This window comes from Manis javanica, chromosome 5, assembly GCF_040802235.1.
Source record: "Manis javanica isolate MJ-LG chromosome 5, MJ_LKY, whole genome shotgun sequence".
NCBI lineage: Eukaryota > Metazoa > Chordata > Mammalia > Pholidota > Manidae > Manis > Manis javanica.
The window spans coordinates 50,292,360-50,315,874 of NC_133160.1; the positions used below are offsets into that span (position 1 = coordinate 50,292,360).

At 38.0% G+C, this 23,515-nt stretch overlaps 1 protein-coding gene across 11 annotated transcripts in view; it reads left to right on the forward strand.

Moving 5' to 3' along the window:
• Positions 1-23,515, forward strand: part of INPP4B (inositol polyphosphate-4-phosphatase type II B) — a 910,826-nt gene that overhangs the window by 821,404 nt on the left and 65,907 nt on the right. For 9 of the 11 annotated variants that reach the window (XM_073237008.1, XM_036996729.2, XM_036996728.2 and 6 more), the window contains one exon: positions 20,284-20,396. In XM_073237008.1, the coding sequence (XP_073093109.1) occupies positions 20,284-20,396 (113 nt within the window). Of the gene's footprint in view, positions 1-3,401; positions 3,517-15,043; positions 15,265-20,283; positions 20,397-23,515 lie in introns of those variants that run through there. The other 2 variants (XR_012131555.1, XM_073237007.1) reach the window with 2 other exon arrangements.

The window sequence follows — 23,515 nt, forward strand, 5'->3', positions numbered from 1 at the left end:
TGTTTGCCTGAATATCTGTTTTCATCCCTTGACTTTAAGTCTGTGCATGTCTTTGGATTTGAGGTTAGTCTCTTGTAATCAGCATATGGATGGGTCTTGCTTTTTTATCCATTCTATTACTCTGTGTCTTTTGATTGGTGCATTCAGTCCATTTAAATTTAGGGTGATTATTGAAAAGTATGTACTTATTGCCATTGCAGGCTTTAAGTTTGTGGTTACCAAAGGTTCAAGGTTAGCTTCTTTACTGTCTTACTGTCTAACTTACCTCGCTTATTGAGCTATTATAAACACTGTCTGATAATTTTTTGTTTCTCTCCCTTCTTATTCCTCCTCCTCCCTTCTTCCTATGTTGGGTGTTTTGTTCTGTGCTCTTTTTAGGAGTGCTCCCATCTAGAGCAGTCCCTGTAAGATACCCTGTAGAGGTGGTTTGTGGGAGGCAAATTCCCCCAACTTTTGCTGGTCTGGGACTTGTTTAATCCCTCCTTCATATTTAAATGATAATTGTGCTGGGTACAGTATTCTTGGTTCGAGGCCCTTCTGTTTCATTGCATTAAGTATATCATGACATTCTCTTCTGGCCTGTAAGGTTTCTGTTCAGAATTCTGATGATAGCCTGATGGGTTTTCCTTTGTAGGTGACCTTTTTTTTCTCTCTGGCTGCCTTTAATACTCTGTCCTTGTCTTTGATCTTTGCCATTTTAATTATTATGTGTCTTGGTGTTGCCCTCCTTGGGTCCCTTGTCATGGGAGTTCTGTGTACCTCTGTGGTCTGAGAGGCCATTTCCTCTCCTAGTTTGGGGAAGTTTTCAGCAATTATTTCTTCAAAGACACTTTCTATCCCTTTTTCTCTCTCTTCTTCTTCTGGTACCCCTACAATGCAGATATTATTCCGTTTATTGGTCACACAGTTCTCTTAATATTCTTCATTCTTGGAGATCCTTTTATCTCTCTCTGCATCAGCTTCTCTGCATTCCTGTTCTGTTTTCTAGTCCATTAATTGTCTCTTGCATCTCATCCATTCTGCTTTGAAGTCCTTCCAGAGATTGTTTTATTTCTGTATTCTCCCTCTCTAGTTCTTACAAATTTCTCTGCAAGTCCATCAGCATGGTTATGACTTTTGTATTGAATTCTTTTTCAGGAAGACTGGTTAAATCTATTATCTCCCCAGGTTCCTTCTCAGGGTAAGATGTAGAAGATGTTGAAGCTGTCTGGGTTAGTTTCTGGATGGGGAAGCTGTCTGGATCAAATTTTTTGCCTTTTCATGTTCATAGGTTTAGTGTTATGCTATTGACTCCTCTGTCAACTGGGATAGCCAAGACTTTTTCCACTTGCTCCTGGTCTTTCTTTACTGGGTCAACTGCGACCCCTAGTGGCTTGTGTTGGGCAATTGCATGTAGACTGGTTCTCTGTATCTTGCCCAGCCAGTATGGAGGAAGCGCCCTTGCTGTGGGCATGGCCAGCTTCAGGCTGCTGCTCTGCTATGGCGGGGCCCCGGAGGGGTAATGGATGGGAGGCTGTTTGGCTGTTTACCTCCATGAGGGGTCTCAGAGCCATTGCTCATGGGGTTAGTGTGCCCGAAGTTCCCTGGAATTTCCAGCTTCTGGACTGTGACCCAGGATGCTTCTGTCCAGCTGTGGGATCCCTGTCCCTTTAAGACTTTCAAAAAGCACTCGCTTTTCTTTGTCCCAGAGGCACCGGCTGCAGGACCCACTCACAGGTCTTACTGTCCTGCTTCTCTAGTTTCCAGCACCCCACGCATGCACTGTGTCTGAGCTCTGGTGTGGATGGCTGGGGATGGGTGTTTAGCAGTCCTGGGCTCCCTCTCCCTTCCCGCTCTGACTCCTCTCCTCCTGCCAGGAGCTGGGGTGAGGGGCCTCGGGTACTGCCGGGCTGCAGCTTGTATCTTACCCCTTTCACCAGGCGCTAGGTTCTCGCAGGTGTGGATGTAGTCTGGCTGTTGTTTTGTGTTTTCTGGTCTCTCTTTTAGGGATAGTTGTATTTGTTGTATTTTCAAAAACATATATGCTTTTGGGAGGAGATTCCCACTGTCCTGCTCACGCCGCCATCTTGGCTCTGCCTCCTCTTTACTCTTTTCTTATGAAAACTTCTATGGCCTAAATACTTATTCTAACCCCACACATTCTCTAATTCTGTAAAATATATAGTAAGTTCAATTAACAATGTTAATTCAACAGTCCACATGCAGGGAATCATTTATCATAATAACTGTGATCAGCTTTACTGTAAGGGGATGGGGATAGGGGTTTAGAATTAAAGTGTGTTCAGCGTAGTCTGGCGATTTGTAGATTAAAATCTCAGGTTCACTTGGAATAAATATTCAATCAAATTCAATATTATTATTCTCCATCCCTGCTTTCCTTGTAGCTGCAGAAAGGCCACTAGTGGATGACATGGTAGGGAGGGAGGTACTCTCTCTCCCTCTCTTGGAAGCTTCATGGGGTCTAGAACAGATGGAAGCCATATATGAAAAGCCCAAGAATAGGCAATCACTTTCCCGTACATCTTTGCTGAATCTTCATTTGAAGCAAGAAATACGTATTTGAAGTTGGTGTCAGACAGCAGAGCTGTTGATCCTGTGAGGGCTCTTTGCTCTGTCTGGGAGAGTGTTGTGCATTTCTCCCTCACTTTTTCTTTGTGTAGTGACACAGCTCTCAGACAGTAAATCTTCAGGAGCTACTTCTCCTCAGGCTTTGCTTGTGATATTCATTGGCCCCTTTGGTCAACTAGGGAAACTGCCCTGGGGCAGATGTGAGGGCTCCTCCTCCTCCTCCTCCTTGTTTTGATCTTCCCATTGGATTTGATGGTCTCATCAACCTTTCAAGGCCCCTTTCATGCTCACCTACATTTTGGGATAGCAAAATAAAATAAAATAAAGCACTTCTGTAAGCCACTAGTAAAAGTTGTTCCATGTTTTGGAGTCACCATCACATCTCATACGTGATTCATACCTCCTGACTTTGGTGGAAGGAGCAGATGAAATGCTTCTTTCTCTCCCCTTTAAATAGGAGTTACCAAATGCCAATTTATCATCTCCAATCTCTGTTCTCTCCCTGAAAATAGTGCCCATCTCCTGCCCTTTTTCCAAAAAGGAGGAGGGTATTGTCATGCAAGTCTATTGAAATACTATCAGTATGACCCCTCTGTTAGCACTCTAAGGGTAGTCTGTGTAGCACTGTGAGCTAAGAAGGAGAAACAATCAGGACCTCTGATGAGCTGTTGTAAACTATCTCCATAATAGTTGATATCCCTGTCATATATTTAGTATTTCATCAACTACAGCATACGAGTGATACACAAAATACATTTTAGAAAAATTATCTTAGGTTTGTAATAAGCATAAGTAGAATGCTGTTGTCATATTTCATCATGTATTTTTTGCAGGGAGCAACTGTGCTGGATGCCTCACATTCAATTTAGTAGACATTGGTGGGGTTTACATTACGGACAAAAGTCTGTGCCAATCACTATGGATGATGAAACATGAGCAAGATACAGTGTAAGCTCCTAGTAGCTCACAAATGACTCAATGTGATCAAGAAATAATTTACATTAACTCTAAGTCTCTTTCCAGAGATTAGTTGCTAATTTTGGAGTGTTAGTCCTTTCTTTGAATAATTTAATTAGGTTTTTGTTGTTTGTCAAAAAGTGTTGCTTTGTACTTGATCAGTTTTACACTCATTTTGTGTGATGTGCATTGCCTTGGGTCACTTTGGCACTAGGGAAAACAAAAGATCCTTTATTTCCATTTATTGAAATAAGAAAATAGAGTGAGAACCTAGTTTGTGGATAATTAATTTTGGAGGAATTAAGTAAACTTCTGTGTATTCCACAGAGAAAGTGAGAAAATACATACGCTAGGAGTAAACTATCTGTAAGTATAAGGAAAAGGGGAACTGAGAAACCCACACCATGGAATGATTAGAGGTTGGTGGGCATCAAGCATCAATGCAGCTGAGTGAGACCACTGAGCAGAGAAGGTGAACAGTGACACAAATGTGTTAATGAAGAAAGAGAATGAGGATAAAGAAGGCTGTTGGAATTGGTGGTTAGAAACCACTCGTGACATTTGATGGAGTAGTTTTAATAAAACAATGGACCGAAACCACATATCAGGCATTTAAGGAGAAAACTTGTGTTATTCAAGTAGAGATTCAGAGGGAATGCCATCCCCTTAGGAAAGTTACCAGTGAACACAAAGAAATAAAACACAGACTGAAAGCTATAGAATCAAGTGAGAGAATTTCTCTCCTTTGTTTCTCTTGAGTTTAGTTTTCTAAGAGAGATGGACCCTTTAAAGACAGACAGAAATTGCAGAGTAGTTTTTAGCTGTCAGGTTCCTCCTCTGGACCCTGCCTAAAGGCTCTATAGGTGGGCAAAATGGTAAGGCCCCTGGCACCAGCCAGAAAGCCCACAAGGGGCCTCAGGAGAGCAGAAGACTAGGTCTCCCATGTGATTCAGGCAGAATATTACCTGAAAAGGGAAGGTAGTATTCTGGTTTTAAGAAAAAGAGGTCTGCCATGCCTGGCTGAGGCCCTTTCAACACCTGAAGAATTCCATCAGCAGGTCACAGATAATTTTTTAAGATTGATATTCTGAGTGTATAAGTTTGGAGAGTCCAAAGCATAGTTTGGGACTGGCCTCCAGACCCCTGCCACTCACCTGGTCAGGTCTTCCATGGCCCTTTGGTAACTTCAGAGGAGAAAGTCTTAAGAAAAGGTTCTGTTCACAACCACTGTATAACTTTAAAAATCAAATCAATCACTGTTTTCCCTGATATCCTGTCAAATTCTTAATATAATTATTAACATATAATTCCTTAACTATACTTTGTAAAAGCAGTGTGTGCATGTCAAGCACTTGGATGTTTAGTTTTGCTGGGCTAAGCTTTAGTTCACAGTACGCAATTTATTTAGACCAAAATATTTTTGTTTCCTTTGAACTTATATTTTTAGTTAACATTTTGATTTATCTTATTTTTCATTTAAAAAATAGGTCAGTGAAGCTAACTGCTTCAGTTAAGGATAAAATTAGAAAGAAAATGGTTAGAACAAAATTCCAAGTAATGTGAAATATATAAAAAAGTAACAGGACTCCACTGGGACAAGAAAACATTCAAATGAGAAGATTTCTCAGAAGTAGATGAAAAAGAAAAGCTTATCTGATAATATCTAAAACCCAATTTTATTAGATGAGAGAATGGGTCAACTCACCTTAATAGCTAATACTTTGTCTTTTAAATATATTTCTATACAGCCATTGAAAATTTAACAAGTTTTTCAAGCATGGAACAGAACTTTCTAGTAAATCAGGATAATTTCTTTAGCGCAAGTATGTAGTAATACTTTCCTGAACAAAATTATTGGATTTTGTTTCTAGAAGAAATGAAAAGAATATAGAGTTGCCAAGGAATCATTCACAATTGTACTTCATGTAAAATAAACTTGCAAACTGACACACATAGGACTACTGCTGAGAAACAGACAACTGCATCTGTGACATGTGTTCTGCTCTGGAGGGACTCAGTACTGGGTCTCAGGAGACTTCTCTTGCAGGTCACACTGTTGGGCTTTTTGTGGTGTTCAATGCCATAGAGTGGAGATCAGTCGCTGTCACATGCTAACAGGTATCTTTTCTTACACATGGGTAAAATCACTGAGAAGCAACATGTAAATCAGTTTTAAGAATATTGAGCACATATCAAAGAGTCACACCACATCTGTTCTGTTTGTCAATAAAAATAAGATTTCTTAAATGGATATTTCCTTCAGTTAGTGATTATTTTGTGAACTCTGTTGCAGACCAGAAACCTATGTTATGGGATCAACACAGACAGCATCAGCTACGTGTGCTGCATAGATGGGCAATGTTCTGTAAACAAAAAGAGAGTGCATCTGAATAATAATCCACTTACTGCTTATTTACCTAAAATTGGAGCCCACATGTGTTGACACTTGGAACATGGTTCACGGCTGCCACGAGTTTAAAATGCCACTTTCACTTTCTTAGGACAAGCTCTTCTGGGTGGTTTTGGTCCTGGTTTTAAGTGCCCTCTACCCTTAGACCACAACCTTTCCTGAGCCTGGTGCTCCAGGCCTCAGCAGGCTCTGGAAATTACCTGAATGTGTAAAGTGAGGAAATGAGTTACAACAAATATCTCAAAAGACATTAATGTACATGCACAGATATGCAGTTTCACACATAGACACACACACACTCACACACACACACCACTAAAGGTCTTCTAACAATCCTGAGTGTTTTTGATTAACAAAGAGACTTTCTGATACAGGTTAAACATTTCCCAGATTACAAAGTAAACTTTTAAATTATTAACTTTTTCCCCAGACATGGTAATACTGGATTTCCTCTGAATGATTCACATTTTTGTAGAGAGACCCTTTCTGATCATTAGGACTGCCTCTCAACATTTACAGAACTGGGCCTCAGAGGCTACTATTTTATTCTGTCAGCTGAGATTTATCTGTGGATCACAAAAAGCCCTGTTGGCCCTTCCTCCCATTATCTTTCTCCCCTTTCCCAATACCTCTTTTATCTCTGTTTCCTTCTACTGTCTATAAATTTTAGGGATGTGTTCAAGCTATGCAAGAAGGGTTTTACCTGCAAACAGGATCACATAGAGAAAGGATCTGAATTAGGGTATGATAGCCTAGGCTGTACCATGGTAAAATAAAACAGAACCAAATTCTCAGTAGCCATATTAGTCAGGGCCCAATTAGGGAGACAAGAATTCCAGGAATTTACTACAGAGTACTGGTAATAGACATGAAGAAAGATGGGAGAAGTCAATTAGGGATTGATGGAGGCACCCAGAGTTTAGCAAGAGCAGGAAGCTGCTACAAACCCAGGAGCTGAAGGGACCTAGTCCAGATGTTGCATCACTAGAGCACAAAAGCTAGGGCCACCAAGATGTACCTTCATTGGGACTGTCCCGGGGAAGCTGGGGCCATGGACAGAGATGTTGCCCAGTGAGAGCTGGAGCCATGGAGAGGCCATGACTGCCTCCAAAACCTCATAAGAAGTAGAGAGATGGGGGAGATGGACAAGGTTCTGTCTTCCTTATCTCCTCTTAATCCTCATTGCCTACACTTCATTGTAAGTCAGTGGGCAGCAAGCTTGGGAAATGAGATTTCCTGGGTACTGAGCAGCATGGGGAAAGGGGCACATAGATAAGAGAACAGAGCAGCCACTGGCTTTCACAGTCTATCCCTCCTCTGCGCAGCACCTCTCCTTGCCTTTCACTCAACAATCATAATTCCAGACAATCCGTATCTGCGTGTGGGGTCAGTCCTTTGTGTTTTAACAAGGCTTCCAGGTGATCCTGCAGCACAGTAAGATCTGAGAGCCGCTAGCTAGACTTGTAAATGTTATAGATTAGCTATCAAACTGTAAATGGGATGTTTTGCATTTCATTTATGCTCTAGACAAGAGTGTCAAAGAAAGTAATATTTCCTAGAATATTGAAGCTGTTGTAGCTTTTATTTATTTGTTGTTTAACAAACATTTATTGACCTAAGTGGAATGTGCACATGGAGCAACTCAGCTGCAAACATGATTCTATTCAACGTGAGGTTACCTTCATGTATTATGTCAGGCTAAATTAATGTGTCTGTGTTTCCTGTGTACAAAGAATAATCTGAATATTACACATTTTTGGTATTTTTAGACAAATGCAAATATACAAGAAAATATAAGGATTTTCTTAACACAGATATCCTTTCAATCACTATTACATAATTAATGTACTAATCAATTCTGCTTTATAGACATTCAGCTTTTATATTGCGTACACATTGTACACATCTAAATATATAAATGAAAAATCCAGTTATTCAATCAAATATCTTGTTTATTTTATTTCAGATGTGTGTATCTAGAAACATTTAAATGGCTGAGGAATTTTTCACCAATTACCCATATGTTTGGCATTGCATAGACATACAAAAGATGAGTACAAAGGATTGGCATAGGGGAAATGATATTATAATGAAGGGATATCTTATGGTTGGAAATATTGCAAAAGAACAAAAAAAAAGTGACTTTTGAAGATCATTAGCTGTCTCCCAGTTTTTCTCCACCCATATTTGTACTAAATCTACTTCAGTCAGCCTTTGGTGCACATAACTTCACTGGAACTGATTTTGTCAGGATGTCTGCCTTGTTAAAGCCAATGCTCAGCTCTCTGTCCTCATCCAACTTGATCTAGGGTAGGTTTGACATGATAATTGTTCCCTCTTTATCACTCACCTTGGAGGCTACCATGCTTTTCTGTGATTGCTCCTACTCACTGGTAGTTGCTTCGCAACCTCTGTTCCTGATTCCTCATTATCTTTCTGACCTCTAAACATTGGAGGGCCCCAGGATTCAGCCCCTAGATGTCTACTGCTCCCTTGTTAAACACAGTCTCATTGCTTTAAATACCATCTATTAATTATCAACCCTCATACCTACACCAGAAACTTAAACCCTAAGAACTTACTCTTCCTCAATCTTCCCCATTTCAGTTTTTATCAATTCCAACTTTTCTGTTGCTTTGGAAAAAAAAAAAAGGAGTTACCCTTGACTCTCCTTATTCTCTCACATCCTTCTTACAGTCCAGCAGAAAATTCCACTGCCTGTATATTTAAAACGGACCCCACCAGTGCTCTGCACCAGTTCTCCCCGCCTGTCATCGCTGCCTGCCTGTCCAGGCCCTGGTTCCTCTCTCTTTCAGGTCGTGGCGATGGCCTCCTCCTGTTCTCTTTGTTTCCTCTCTCAAGCTCACTCAGTCTATTTTTATCACAGAAGACAAAATGATCCTTTAAAATTGAAAGTCTAATCATGGCTCTCCGTAAACTCTGCCAATAGTTCCCTATTTTTATTTTTTGGCAGAATAAAAACTTCTTACAATGGCCTTGAAATCTGTACATAATTTGGCCAAAAATTTGCTCTTTTGACTCCCCTCTTTCCTTTCTCTTTGTTGCTTGCTTTCCTCTGCCGCACACTGACCTCTGCTGTTTTTTAGTACTTTCCCATTGGCTGTTTCCTGTGCCTTAAATGCTGTCCCCCATATGGATCACTCCCTCACCTCCTTCCTGAAAATATCACTTTCTCAGGAAGGCCTTTCTTGAGCACTCTCTTTAAAATTGCAATCTCGTATGCCCTGTCCTCTCTGTCTTTTTTTCTCTGTAACGCCTATCATCATCTAGAATACAATATGTCATTTACCATAGTTGGCTGTATCCCTCGCCAAAATGTAAGTTCCATGAGGACAAGTTTCCTTATCTATTTGTTGACTTTATACTCAACTACCAAAAACATTTTCTGGCACATGCCTTATTCTCCATAAATATTTGCTGAATGAATAAATGAATGAGATTGATTCATCACTTAGTTGAATGTTTTAAAGAATAAGAGAACAATTGGATCTTGGAAATAATCAAATCTAGAGTATTCCAAGGAACACTATTTCAGCTAGTAATCCTCCAGTGAAATGATTCTACAGTCAAGTGATTTTGGAATCACATTATCACACTTAAAATTTTCAGAAGGCTTATAGTGTGGTCAGCAAACTTTTTATGTAAAGCACCAAGGAATAAATAATTCAGACCTTGAGTGCCATATGATCTCTCTCACAGCTGTTTGACTCTGTCATTGTAGTGCAAAATAAATCAAAGGCAATATGTAAGTTAACATGGCTGAGTTCTAATAAAACTGTATTTACAAAAACACAGAATTGGCTGGTTTAGCTTCCAAGTTGGAGGGCCCCAGGTTTGCCAAATACAGTTTGCTAACCCTATGTGTGTTAAACCTATTTAATTATATTTAAAATAGCATTTTTATTACATCATGTGACCACAGAACACACACACACACACACCCCAATACTCATTAGCATCTTGCCAAATAAGTACTCATTAGAACATAGTTTAAGAGATGCTGATCTGGTCTAACACAACTATGTGCTATGAGGTGCTTAGAATGTAGGACAGATTTTGTTATGATCACACACCCAGCTAGTGGGAGAACAGGGACTAAATTTCATGCTTTCTGACTCCTAGTTAAGTGTTCCTTTCACTTTTACACTCCTGCTATCCCATTGCTATCTGAGGGCTCTGATCTTCTAAATTTAAAATTGTCAACTTAAAAATATTTGAATATTTCCAGCAGCAAACCATATTTTATTTTTACAATTTCTACATACTAATAAGTACAAATTTATTTTCAGTTCATTGAACAAGAAACTCAGATGCATTTACCTCTCAAAGTCTTTAATGTTCTCTAATGTTGATTAAGATTAACACAATTTTTTTTATCTGATAATGTCTTTTGAAGCACTCCAGTGGTTTTTTAAAAGGAAAAGTGACCCAAAACCATACTCAATTTTAATTTTCTATGTGCAGGGAAAACTACAGACATAGACTTTTAGTGTCCTTTAATTCATAGACTGATAGAAGCAACAAACACAAGCAATGCTTTAAGTAACATAGACACACATACTTACATACACACACAAAAGGACACCTCCCTGTTCTACTCAGCACTGATCTCTGCATCTTTAATGTTACTTCATGGTCCTCACAAATTAGATGCATCAGTTTTTTTGGTTTATTTTCCTCTAATGTGTGTAAATAAAGATTAAGATTTCTAACCTTTGGTCATCCTTACATTTTTTTGCATACTTTCCTTCTTACTGGAGCTCTCCTCTCTTTAGATTAAGTATTGCATTCTAGATTCTACCATTCATCAAAGATTGGCTGGACTCCCAATAAACAAGTCTAGTAAGTCTGCACAAAATGGCATGAAATCAAAAGAGATTAATTAAATTTAAAGCTCACTTAGTAGAATCACTTGATGTTTTGAATGTCTCCATTTCATTAGAGCTAAATGAGAGAATATTTAGTACATATATGCCAGTACTTCAAAGTACATTCTTCCATGATCTCACCAGAAAAAGGAAGTTAATATTACCAGTGTCATTTTCTGTGATGAGAAGATGTCACACTGCACTTATTTTAGAGAAATAGATGATTATGCATACTTTGAGTTTCTCAAGACAGTTATGTTTCTCCTGTGTAAAAACAAGTCAATTTACTGATCCAGTTAAATTTGTTGTAAAGCTCTTCTATATTTTGAGCTAACCTGCCTCTCTTCCATTCAGTGACTCTTTCCTTCTCTCTCATAATCCTTCAAATAGCCATCTATTATCCTTAAAATTTTTTTCAAACAATCACTGCTGCTCTGATTATCTCTCAAAAAGTATAATTTTCTTTGTGGAATATCCTGATAGAAATAAGCTCCTGAATCATCACCTTAGAAATAACGTCACTAGTCCCACAGTGCAGAATAGGGTAGATACTAAAAATCTTGGGACTTATCATCCCTTTTGGAATAAATACCTGAATTTGACCTGAATTAATACCAGTTTCTTATGACTCCTGTTTCAGAATAGTACATATCCAATGCACACCCCAACAATTAAATGAGCTAAAATTTATTTCCAACATGTAAGAGGAGACAACTAACAACTTACTATTTTACTTTTTAAATCCTTTTTTCTGATTCTCTAATTCACTCAAGTATTGAGCCCTATCTCAAACATTCACTCTTATTATTCTACTTCTCCAAAAACCACAAATACAACGCCTTTGGTTTCATTCCAGTCCACCTTTCCTTCCACCTTTATTTCTTCATGCTTCCATTTCTGCATTATAAAACTCCAGATAAAGCAGAATTCTTCTTTAAAGTCAGGTAAAGGGGAGAACTTGAAGACTCAAAGATAAAATTATCTTCATCAGATGAGTCAGAAAAGAGAATTCTGACAACACACATGGATTAATTCATTTTGTTGCTATCACTGTAATGGATGAGAATCCCAGATCAAACTAGAGGTCACTTCAGGGCAAAAAAGGAGCTAAATGAATGTAATAAAATGAGAGTCTCATATTCTTATCACCTCTTTCCTTTTCATTTGGAGCCTCCCAAAGCAACTTTACTTCCATAATCTTCCACTATTTTACCTCATTTATACCTTTCTTAATGTGTTAGAAGTTATTTATATTATTCTATATAGTATGAAATATTCAAGATCTCATTCTTACTTGCCTCCAAGAGCCTCCAGTGTTTATGCAGAGACTGATATTGGAAAAAAGGCCTGGTCTTCTCAACTATCTTCCCTTTTCTTTTGCTCTTATTCTGGCAGTTTGGGTTCAATTCCTTCCATGAAAAAGGCATGGAAGGGGAGCAGCATGGAGGGGTATGGGAATGGAAGGGCAGGAGAGTGGAAGAAACTAACCCTTCTTTATTATTTATTTATCTATCTATCTATTTATTTACTTATATTTTGGTATCATTAATGTACAATTACTTGAACAACATTATGGTTACCAGACTTCCCCTATTATCAAGATCCCCCACATACCCCATTACAGTCACTGTCCATCAGCGTAGTAAGGTGTTATAGAATCATTACTTGTCTTCTCTGTATATACTGCCTTTCCCGTGTCCCCTCCACTACATTATGTGTGCTAATTGTAATTACCCTTTTTCCCCCTTTTCCCTCCCTTTCCACCCATCCTCCCCAGTCCTTTTCCCTTTGGTAACTGTTAGTCTATTCTTGGGTTCTATGAGTCTGCTGCTGTTCTGTTCCTTCAGTTTTTGCTTTGATCTTATACTCCACAGATGAGTGAAATCATTTGACACTTGTCTTTCTCTGCCTGGCTTATTTCACTGAGCATAATACCCTCTAGCTTCATCCAGGTTGTTGCAAATGATAGGATTTGTTTTCTTCCTATGGCTGAATGATATTCCATTGTGTATATGTACCACATCTTCTTTATCCATTCATCTACTGATGGACATTTAGGTTGCTTCCATTTCTTGGCTACTATAAATAGTGCTGTGATAAACATAGGGGTGCATATGTCTTTTTCAAACTGGGCTGCTGCATTCTTAGGGTAAATTCCTAGGAGTGGAATTCCTGGCTCAAATGGTATTTCTATTGTAAGTTTTTTGAGGAACCTCCATACTGCTTTCCACAATGGTTGAACTAGTTTACATTCCCACCATCAATGTAGGAGGGTTCCCCTTTCTCCACAACCCTGCCGACATTTGTTGTTGTTTTTCTTTTGGATGGTGGCCATCCTAACTGGTGTCAGGTGATATCTCATTGCAGTTTTAATTTGCATTTCTCTGATGATTAGTGATGTGGAGCATCTTTTCATGTGTCTGTTGGCCATCTGAATTTCTTCTTTGGAGAAGTGTCTGTTTAGCTCCTCTGCCCATTTTTTAATGAACCCTTCTTTTTTTATAGAAGGCCTTGTTATGTCTCTGCCTCTCTGGGCTGCCATTGACCTTGGTATATGTCACTGGCAACCAGGCTCTGGTATGGGCAGGAAAATGGGGCACTGGAATTACCCTCAAATTGGCATCTTTCTCTGTCTTAAGCTTATATAAATCCATTCCTGCTTTGGTTTTCAGACTTTTTTTGTTTAGTGTATACTCTCAACTGGCCTTTTCTTGCTATTACTCTTATCTGCATAAAAGACAGGAGCTTGGAATTTGACCTGGAATTTAAAAACGTAAATACCAACCTCCCTTCAGTGCTAAGGATTTAGGCTACCTGAGGACAGGCAACAGTGTCCGGGTAGTGCATCTGGGCTCATTAGAAGGATGAACTGGGGATTTGTGTCAAGCCCTTTTTCACACTTAGATTTTCTGTTAGAAAATCATCTCTGTATAAAACTATCTCAGGTATCTCGAGGAGACCAGAATTTAGGTTTTAGACAGTTATTTACCTACAGACCATCCCCCAACCCTTTGGCATTGTTTTAAACTGGGGATTCTGAAATCAAATTGTGAATGGTTACTTGAAAAAAAAATGAGAATAGGAAAAAAGAGTTGTGTGTTACAATTCTACTCTTCTCCCTACACATCAAGTCCCATGGCCTTCAATGTTCAAATTCCAAAATAATTTTTAACACATTGCTTTTAATATATTTCAACAATTACTTTAAAAGTTTGTCTTTCCCTTTGCTATGAATGATACAAACTTGAAATTCATTTAAGAGGAAACAATGGAAGTGTATAGGTCAAAAATATTATTCAGCTCTGATCATGTTGGGACTTTGATATTTGATTTCATATATTGTCTTCTTCATAAACTGTAAATTGGAAATACAATTTAAATAAAGCTGACTTCAGTGGAGGCTTTTTCCTTTATATTTTTCAAGACTTTTCAGCGTCTGAAAGAATATAATTTCCTGTTTTAAGACATTTCAGTTGATTTCACCAAATTGCATTTGTTTGCTTATTAGTGTGTTTAACTTTACTTGTTTCAGAATTAATTATAGAAAAGATATGATATCACAGTACACAGTACCAATCAGAGTAAACTATGAAAGTATTATTCTTCACATGTTCATTTTTTCACAGCTAGAAATACAGGTGCTTTTAAGTTGTTTTTATTATAGTTCTGGTTATTTATTCCTAGGTTGAAAATTATCCCAAGTTTACTGATACAAAATAAAAATCATTTTATTTATACTCACAGATCTGCAAATTAGGTATTCAGACAGGGCAAGTGGGAGTGGTTTGTCTCCACTCTGTGATATCTGGGTCCTCAGCTAGAAAGAAGACTGGCTGGAGTCATTTAAGGGACTGGGAACTTGACTCAGCTGCTGGCTTCAGCACTCACCTGATGACTCAAAGGTTGGGCTCAGAGGAAAGTGTTGGCCAGAATACCTAAAGGACGTCCCTGTGGCATGGGTTCCTCCCAGCATAGTGCCTGTGTTCAACCTTTCAAGAGAAGGTTGGTTCAGTGGCTTAGCAGCAGTACAAGAAAGATACTCTTGCCCATTTCATCACTCTGCCACGCTTAGCATTGACTTTATCCTACATCTAGTCCCCTCTACGGACTAAAGGATGACTGAAGAAAAGAACGGCTGGCATGAGCAATTATTCCCATGCTCAGCTGCATGTTCAACAAAAGAGATAAAGAGAGCTTTTCTTTCTCTTCCACTTGACAGAATCCTGAGCTTCACTCAGCTGGAGGAGCACAGGTCCCTTGCATACCCCTGAAACAACTGCTGAGGTCAGAATCAAGTTCTTATTGGCTTAGATTTAGATGCCCGTTCCTGAACTAGTCCTGATTTCAGGGGCAACGGGATATGATTATGCCAGGTGACTTCAGAGTGCAGGTGTGATTCATCCCATGTACAGTTTGTGCCTGACACACAGTGGGAAGTGGGTAGAGTGGGTGCTGGGAAGGCAGCCATCGTTTGCATTTCATCTTGGAACATTCTCTGGTCACATAGTTATTTGACCATAGGTGATAAAGCATTGTCTTGGCCTTATCAGCATCACAGTTCAATCCACTCAGAGGTCAGGTTCCATCCTGATCACTTGTCAGCACCCTGCCTTTGATTCTGGTCAGTGTCCTTTTCAGAGCTCTTTTTGTTAAAGAAACCCCACTTGGTAAAACTAAAGAAGATAGCTACTCAAAGGCAGCTCTGCACTTGACTCTTCTGTTCCATTGGGGAGTGGTTGGTGGAAGAAGTTCCTGGGTTTGTGAGTGTTTGTGATCATGATCATTGTAAGCACCTGTGTGTATGAGAGAACATTTCCTACTTGGGCTAAACTCTGACTTTTGTGTGAGAAGTAGGCCTCCTATCTGAGGCTATCAACTCTTTCTTAAGAGCTACTAATGTCTTCCCCTGTTTCTCTGAGTTGACACAGATTTTTTATTTAATGATGTAGCCTCTTCTGCCAAGACTTTTATTAATTGTTTTCTACCACCCATCGATGAAGCATTACAGGGTTATTGTCCTCATTCTGCGGTTGAGAGAATAGGGACAGAAGGTTAAGCAACTCATGTAAGACCACATGTCAAAGCAGGAACGGAGTTGGCAGTAGAAATCATATTCCTGGAATCTTGGTTGAGTGCTTTCTTTAAAAAGAATTATGAAAGTTTCAGACAAACAAAAAGGAGCAAACCATAAAACAACAAGCATTTGGGAACACATCACTCAGCTTCAGAAATTTTGTAAGAAGCAAATATTTACAGGGAGAATGGAAGCCCCTTTGTACCCCTTCTGGTTCCAATCCCTACTTTTTCCATCTCTGAGAAAATCCATACCCTGAATTTGATCTTTTACATTCTCATAAAAAATTTTTACTCCATGTATATGTATCCATAAAAAATAAGGTGCTGTTTTGCACAATTAAGTTTCTAATATTACTGTTATTTTGTATGAATCCTAGAATTTCTCTTTGTTTTTTTTTGTTGAAAGCAGTTTTTAGTATATATCAAGGGTGATGCATATAGTGTGTTTATTCATTTTGCCCATTATAAAATATTGCATTTCACAAATATGTAAGTTTGTTTTCTTTATGAACATTTAAATGTTTTCTTAATGTTATTTAATATTATAAACAATAATGCAGTGAGCATTTTTGTACCTTTCACCTTCTTATTACTTTCTTGAACCCCATCTGAAATAAAAGAATACTTTTACAGAAACAGGTGCAGAGATTCAATTGCCCTGTCTAAATTCAGTGTTAGAATAATGCAGGATTGAGTAGCAAAATCTGCTTACTGGCTTTTTTACATTTGAGGTTACTCATTCTCAGTCTAAAACCAGTCTGTGTTCCATGGTTTTCAGTTGACAATACCAGGATTATTCTTTATATCTTAAAATTGTTCATTTTAATCCACAAACTAGTCATTGCTAATGATACTTATTTCTGGAAGCAGACCTGAAATTCTGTGGCCAGGAGGATTTTTGTCAGGTTGAAAAAAATTAGCAGTGACCAAAGTACCAAATTGATAGGGATGTGCTCTGAATAAAGCAAGCCGTTATAACTATAGAAATAGAAATTGTGGCCTAAAATTTTAAGAACATCAAAAGGACTCCCTTCTAAAGAGCATGCCAAGAGGAAAGGGAGTGAAATCTCTGTGGATCATCATGTCTGTCTACCCTAATGCACTATTGTTATGAGGTAGAAATGGGCAAAAGTTGGCCATTTGTTTGATTTATTTTAGGAGCATCCTACCCTGTTTAAAATGGCTGACTAAAAAATCTCCATGTCAACAATGACATTAAATTAGTTTGAAGAATAATTGTGCTGTGTTCAGTATCCTCAGAATTATGAAGAAGCTAGCCTATGTGTTAATAGTGGAACTGCTTTTTAGTACCACCAGCTAATTGTGGAGACACTAAGAACAGATTGGAGGCAATTACTGGCATAGGAGTTGGGAGACTAGATTTTTGACATGACTCTTACTCTAATTATGAATCTTGTGAAAACGTCATGTAAGCATCTTGGACATGGGGTTGCCCTAAATAGGTGCTTTGCAAATTTTTTATGTTGACTCTATAGGTTGTTAAGTGAATTTGGTGGGTTGGAACCAGCATTCAAAAAATAATAATAATAACAAGTAATAGAACAGAATATATTCAGGGTATAGTGTATGCACTAGGGTAAATATTATTTCATAAAATTTTTGTTACTGAAGAGTAGGTATGCATGCATAACTGCTGTGAGAGATATATACAGTAAAATTTTTGTTCTATATTGCTTTCAGAAACTTTTGAAAGCCATTTATACCAGGTAGCTTCAGAAAGCATCTTGGGACCTCCTAGATATGGTTATGTCCCATTTAAAATTTCCCCATTGTTCCCACTGTGGCGGCTGAAGCCCAGATTTCCCAGCACAGCAGAACAGCCCCTTCATAATTCTTGCCCCAGAACCATGCCCTCTAAGCTTCCTGTTTCTACAGAACTGCCTCATGTCTCCATGCTTCTCCTGGCATTTTCCCTCAGCTCTAAATGTTCTCTAGCATCCAATAATTCTTCACAGAATTGACCACTCTTTCCCTTAGGCCCTTATTATCTTTACTGACTTATGCCATAGCCCACAGTACATGTTACTGCAGTTAATAATGGTTTAAAAATCTTCCCCATCCTACTATGAGGTCAGGTCGCTGTATCATAAGAATTTTGGTTCTTTCCTTTTCTTATGCATACACTCTGTTCTCTCTTGCTCTTAAAATAACCTTGCTATTTTTAAAAAATGTACATGTTTATTTTCAATGTTTCAAATGACACAAAAAGGCAGTTGAAATATCACCCTAAATCCCACAAACTAAAGATGACCATTGTTAATATGTAAACAAATGTCTCAATCTGCCAGCATACACATATGGAAGTAAGCACTTGAGCACACACATGCATAAACAGACACACAATGTTACATGAATAAGCTCATTTAATTAATCTGACCAATTTTTATTTTCAGCAATGTCCAGGACACTTTGTATGTCAGTGATACACCTGTACATAATTTTAAATGGCTGATTATAATTCCAATTCATGGATTCCTTTGGGTTTTGCTTTGGTTGCTATTTATCAACCTTAAGAACAGTGATCGGAGAGCTGACATCTTAATCTTCATATGCTCTGGGTATCAATTGAAAAGCACTGCTATTGTCCTTATTTTCTTTGGTTAGTTAACAGTCTTGAGCTGGTTTTGTAACTCTCTTCATGGCATTATGCATTATGCCTCCTTCCCTTTATCCTTGGACTAGGTCCTGTTAAAATCTCTGTGTTAGAGAGTCTCCTATGTAGCAATGTAAGGCTGTTAGTCAAACCTTTCTTGAGAGAATCATCCAAAGTTGCAGAGTAAGGATTTAACTTTTGATGGTTTTCTCACCTAGGTCCTAACACAGTGGAATCATGCATATATTTAATATGAATATTTAGAACCTCACTTTCCTAACACAGGGTATGCATCTGCTTTGTACCTGACCTCCCTCTATTCCACAGTCATGAAATTCAAGATGATGTACAATTGTCTTCAATAGGTATTTCCATCTTGCTAACCACTCCTACTCTTTGGTGTATACTAGAATGCTAGTATAGTTCACTAGGTTACCTCCTCTACTCTCTGGGGCCAAAGTCAAGAACTACCATGTATATTATTTTAATAAGTGAAACAACTGGTACAACTTGGAAAGGGCAAAGCCTCATTATGATTAAAGCTTATTTGTGTCCATTTTTTGTGATCTAACTCAGGAATACATCATTTATTTCTTGACTGTAACTAATAGTCTAGGTATAGTGCATATTGCTCTTATGTATTTTCTCCTGTTTTTTAGCTTCAATTAAACGGCTCAGGAATTCTTCATGCCTCAGCTTGTGGACTCAACAGTAGAGTGTATTTTCATACTGCACAGCACTAATCCAGCAACTCCCTTAGAAAACCTCTTTTATTTCCATATCTATATCCTATCTCAAATCTCATATCACCAAGTCTCAGGGACGCAGGTATCATAATGCACATTTGCATTTCCATATCTATATCCTATCTCAAATCTCATATCACCAAGTCTCAGGGACACAGGTATCATAATGCACATTTGCATTGCCTTAGGTTTTAATATAATATAAAAATGACATTTATTACCCATGCTCTAGTTATTAGTATATAGAGATCTGAACAGTCATTTCCTTTGCCCTCCCTAATTTATATCATATAATTAACCAAAACCTCTCCTATTTCTCTTTCCATTGCCATACCTGTGCTCCTTAATAGCAGTTGTTCTCAACCAGGATAGATTTTGCCCTCAAGGAACATTGGGCAATGTCTGGAAACATTTTTGATTGTCACAAGGATGCTACTGGCTTCTAAATAGTAGAGGTCAGGGATTCTGCTTAATTCCTACAGTGCAGAATGTAAGCCCATTCCCTACATCAAAATGTTTTCTAGTCCAAAATGTCAATAGCACTGAGACTGAAGAATCTTTATGGAAACTGATTTCATGTGTTTCATTTGAACTTTCAGATTTCTCCCACTACTGAGATGTTCAGTTTAATATTTCTCTTGATTCAGACTAGGGACTCAGTAGTAAAAAAAAAAAATGGTTATAGGATATACAATTATATCTCATGTCTCATCTATGCCATTCTTTGGTTTAAATGAGACTGCAACCGTCATCATCAAAAATGTTTCCTTTATTAGTAAAATAGGATTATATGACCAGTCAACATTACTGCAATTACACGGAATAGAGAATGGGGGACACTGAGGTGTATTTCTAAGTAAAGAATAAAATTGAAAGGGTTAATACATACGATTATCCTCAGATAGTCTCTGCTCCAAATGACATTTGGTATTATGGAAACTGGATTTATAAACAATATATTGAGCAAAATTCCATGTGCAGCTCAAATACTAACAGTTTCCTTTTTTCTCCTCTTTTTTTCAGACATTTCACATTTTCAAGAACAAAATGACTTAAAAGGATTATTAGAAAATCTCCATCAAAATGTCCAAGCCAAAAAAAGAAAGAATGTAGAAATCATGTGGCTTGCTGCATTGGTAAGCACTCTCCAGTCAAATGTTATTCCCTGACACCATGGTAACCAGCAAATATTTTGGGGTGTCTACTATGTAGAGTCTAATCATTGCACTTTGGGTTATGAGTTGTCATCTTCCATTCTGCAGTTGTTATCCTCCATCCTCCAACTGAAAATTAGATATTTTCAATGTTGTTAGTACTTTTATCAATGTACTAGGACACAGGATGGCAGAGGATGCACTCAATGAGACAGACTTTTTCTTACTAGCTTTTCTTATAAACCCTGAATGTGTTTGGCACTTCAAGGTTAAAGTCAAGTGTCTGTGATTTTCTTGACCTGGTATGTTTCAATGTCAATTGCCCATATCAGGATTTTGAAACGCTGCTCTAGAGACAGATGGTTTTAACAGAATATGGTTATCAGATCTCCGACTCACAGCCTCAGTAAGGGTCCTGGACATATTGTCCAATTAGTGAGCTTGTAAATGTGTTTGTTAATTTAGATATTAGCATAGAATTTATTACTGATGGGTTGCTCTTGGGTTAATGAGCTGTATTTTCTATGGTTCTTTTTCATTTAATGGCATCCTCAGGATAAAGATTTGCCCGCTTTCCCACCCCAGGTTTCTAAGGAGTGAGGGAAAGTCATGCCTATATTTTTTAAGTTCTTGTCTGACAGTCATTCAGACATAGCTCACATTAACTTATGAATTTTGTGAAACACTCAGACCCAAAGATACTTTTGCTAGGAAAGGATCCTTTCTTCAGGAAAGGCGCACATTGGAGGTCTCTATGATGCCATGCTGTAGTCACTGCGCAGCACCACTTGTGGGATTTTGAGTTCCTTGTGACCCATCTTCCGACACACTCTGTTAATTCTCTATCAATAGCATTTAAAACAGAACCTTTCCCCTGCTGCCAGTGTTTCAATTATAATCCAGCATCACTTACTCTCTTTGGGGAAAAAGGAATGGATAATTTACTAAGACTATATGAAATAATTCACCAAGAGCAAGGCAGAGCACAGCTGCTTTAGCCTCTCTGCAGCTCTCTTGGAGCCCCAGGGAAGAACATCAAAGGTAACAATGTGAAACGCTGTTTTCAGGCAGCTCATTTACACTGGTCCTATTTAGCAGCATACTTCATTACATGAAGGTTGTTTTTAATAGTTCTTTCCCTGGTGTGGCTGTTCTTTATATTTTCAAAAACTACTGTGGTTGTTAGAAAATTTCACAAAGGTAGATCGTAAGTTATTTTTTGCTACTTCACTGATAATGTGATAGCACAAAGGTAGTTTCATCATTTACCAAGGCTATCTGACAACTTAGGAACATATACATATGTCATTATGTACATGCTGTGGAATTATGTAAATTGATGAAAGTAGGCTGCTCCCGTGCAAACACAAATGTCTATTTCCTCTTAGTATAAATATTTCTATCATTTGGATCTGTAAAAGAGTTTTCCTATAGATCCCAGACATTTGAGATGTATATTCTGACCAAGTATGGCTTACTTACGACTTAACCATTGAATAGATGTTTGCCTGCCCTGATAAATACACAGCAACCATAGTGTGCAATTTTGGCATCCTGTAGGGAAATTGACTTTATTATTAATAGCATTTTTATAGGCTGATACCCCAGTTCAATATCCTATTCATAAACCATGGGCCTTGATAATACTCTTAAAATGACGCAACATAAAAACTCCCTTTGACATTTTCCAAAAAGCTTTTATTTCTCTAGCTCATTTTCCTCTCTTTTTAAAACCCATTAACGAAATACTGCTTTTGTTAATGTTTTACATCTTAATTGAAAAATATAAAGATAGTCAGTTTTATCTTGATTGATTTTTTAAAAATAAAACAGAATTTAAAGAGACCAAATGCCATTCAAGGTGTGTTAAATTAAGCTCAAAAGAGATGTAGAAATACAGAAACCAAGACCCAGCCTCTCTACTCTGATGGAATTGCCCTGCCTCCTCTTGATTTTAAATTTAGGACACTATATACCCTTAGTAAGACAGTTGCTTATAATAGTAACAGTACATTTTAAAAACTATTCATTCTTTTTAGGAATCATCTCATTAAGTAGGCATTGAGGTCTATATTTTATTGCTATGAATATAGTCAAGTCTTTGATATTTTATATTTAAAATTTTGAAATGCTCTTTATTTGAGAGGGCTCGAGTTTTGTAGATGAAAAGATTTCACACTTCCACCTTTTATATTGGAAATAGTGCAGAAGTACCAACTGTTAAATAAGGACTCACAAATTGTAGTTTAAGTATCACAGTCACAGTTAAGACATGGCAAAAACCCTTGATAAACTGTATAATTGAATCCTCTCCTCAAAGCAGGCAACTATTAAGGCCTCTTTGATGGCACGTAATAAAGTGAGTCTGTCTTTTATCATATTAGATTTATTTTAATTGCATGTTGATTAACAGTGTTGATGTTAAAGTTGATTATCGGTATCTCATATTAAAGCCCTACAATGGAATAGGGCGGAGGAAGGACTGGAATGATTCACTTGTTACCCATAAGTCTTAACCATAAGTGAGACAAGAGATTGTTGCTACTTAGAGTCTCTTCTCCTGACTTAGATCAGAGTTACAAAAAGAATTACAGAATGGGACAGAAGTTAAAGGCTTGGTCCTCAGAGTCAGGTAGACTTAGCATCCCGGCTCTGTTTTGTTGCACACAAGGACATTTACCTATGTAAACCTCAATTTTCTCACCTGTAAAATGAGAACAATTACACTTTCCTCTAAGGTTCATGTGCAGTAAATAAAAAAGCACATCTATATGAAATGTGTTCACATTGTAACTGGCGCACAGTAGATGTGCAATTAATGGGCCATTTTTGATGTCCTTATTCCTATTAGTTGTACTGATGAGTGGTTAGTGGTTCCCTTCTCTGCTCTACTGGCACCATATGGATATGTGTAATCTCATAACATACAGCTGAGGGGAGCAAAGGTTTCTTCAATGTAAAGTCAGAAAATATTAGCTACTCTGAATTCAGATCAAGGGTCTGATCCAGCAAATACAGATGTGTGTCTCCTTCACAGTTCAGGCATTGCTCCTGAGCTGTGATTATGGTCATCATCCAGGGCAGCTCAGGCCCCATCTCAG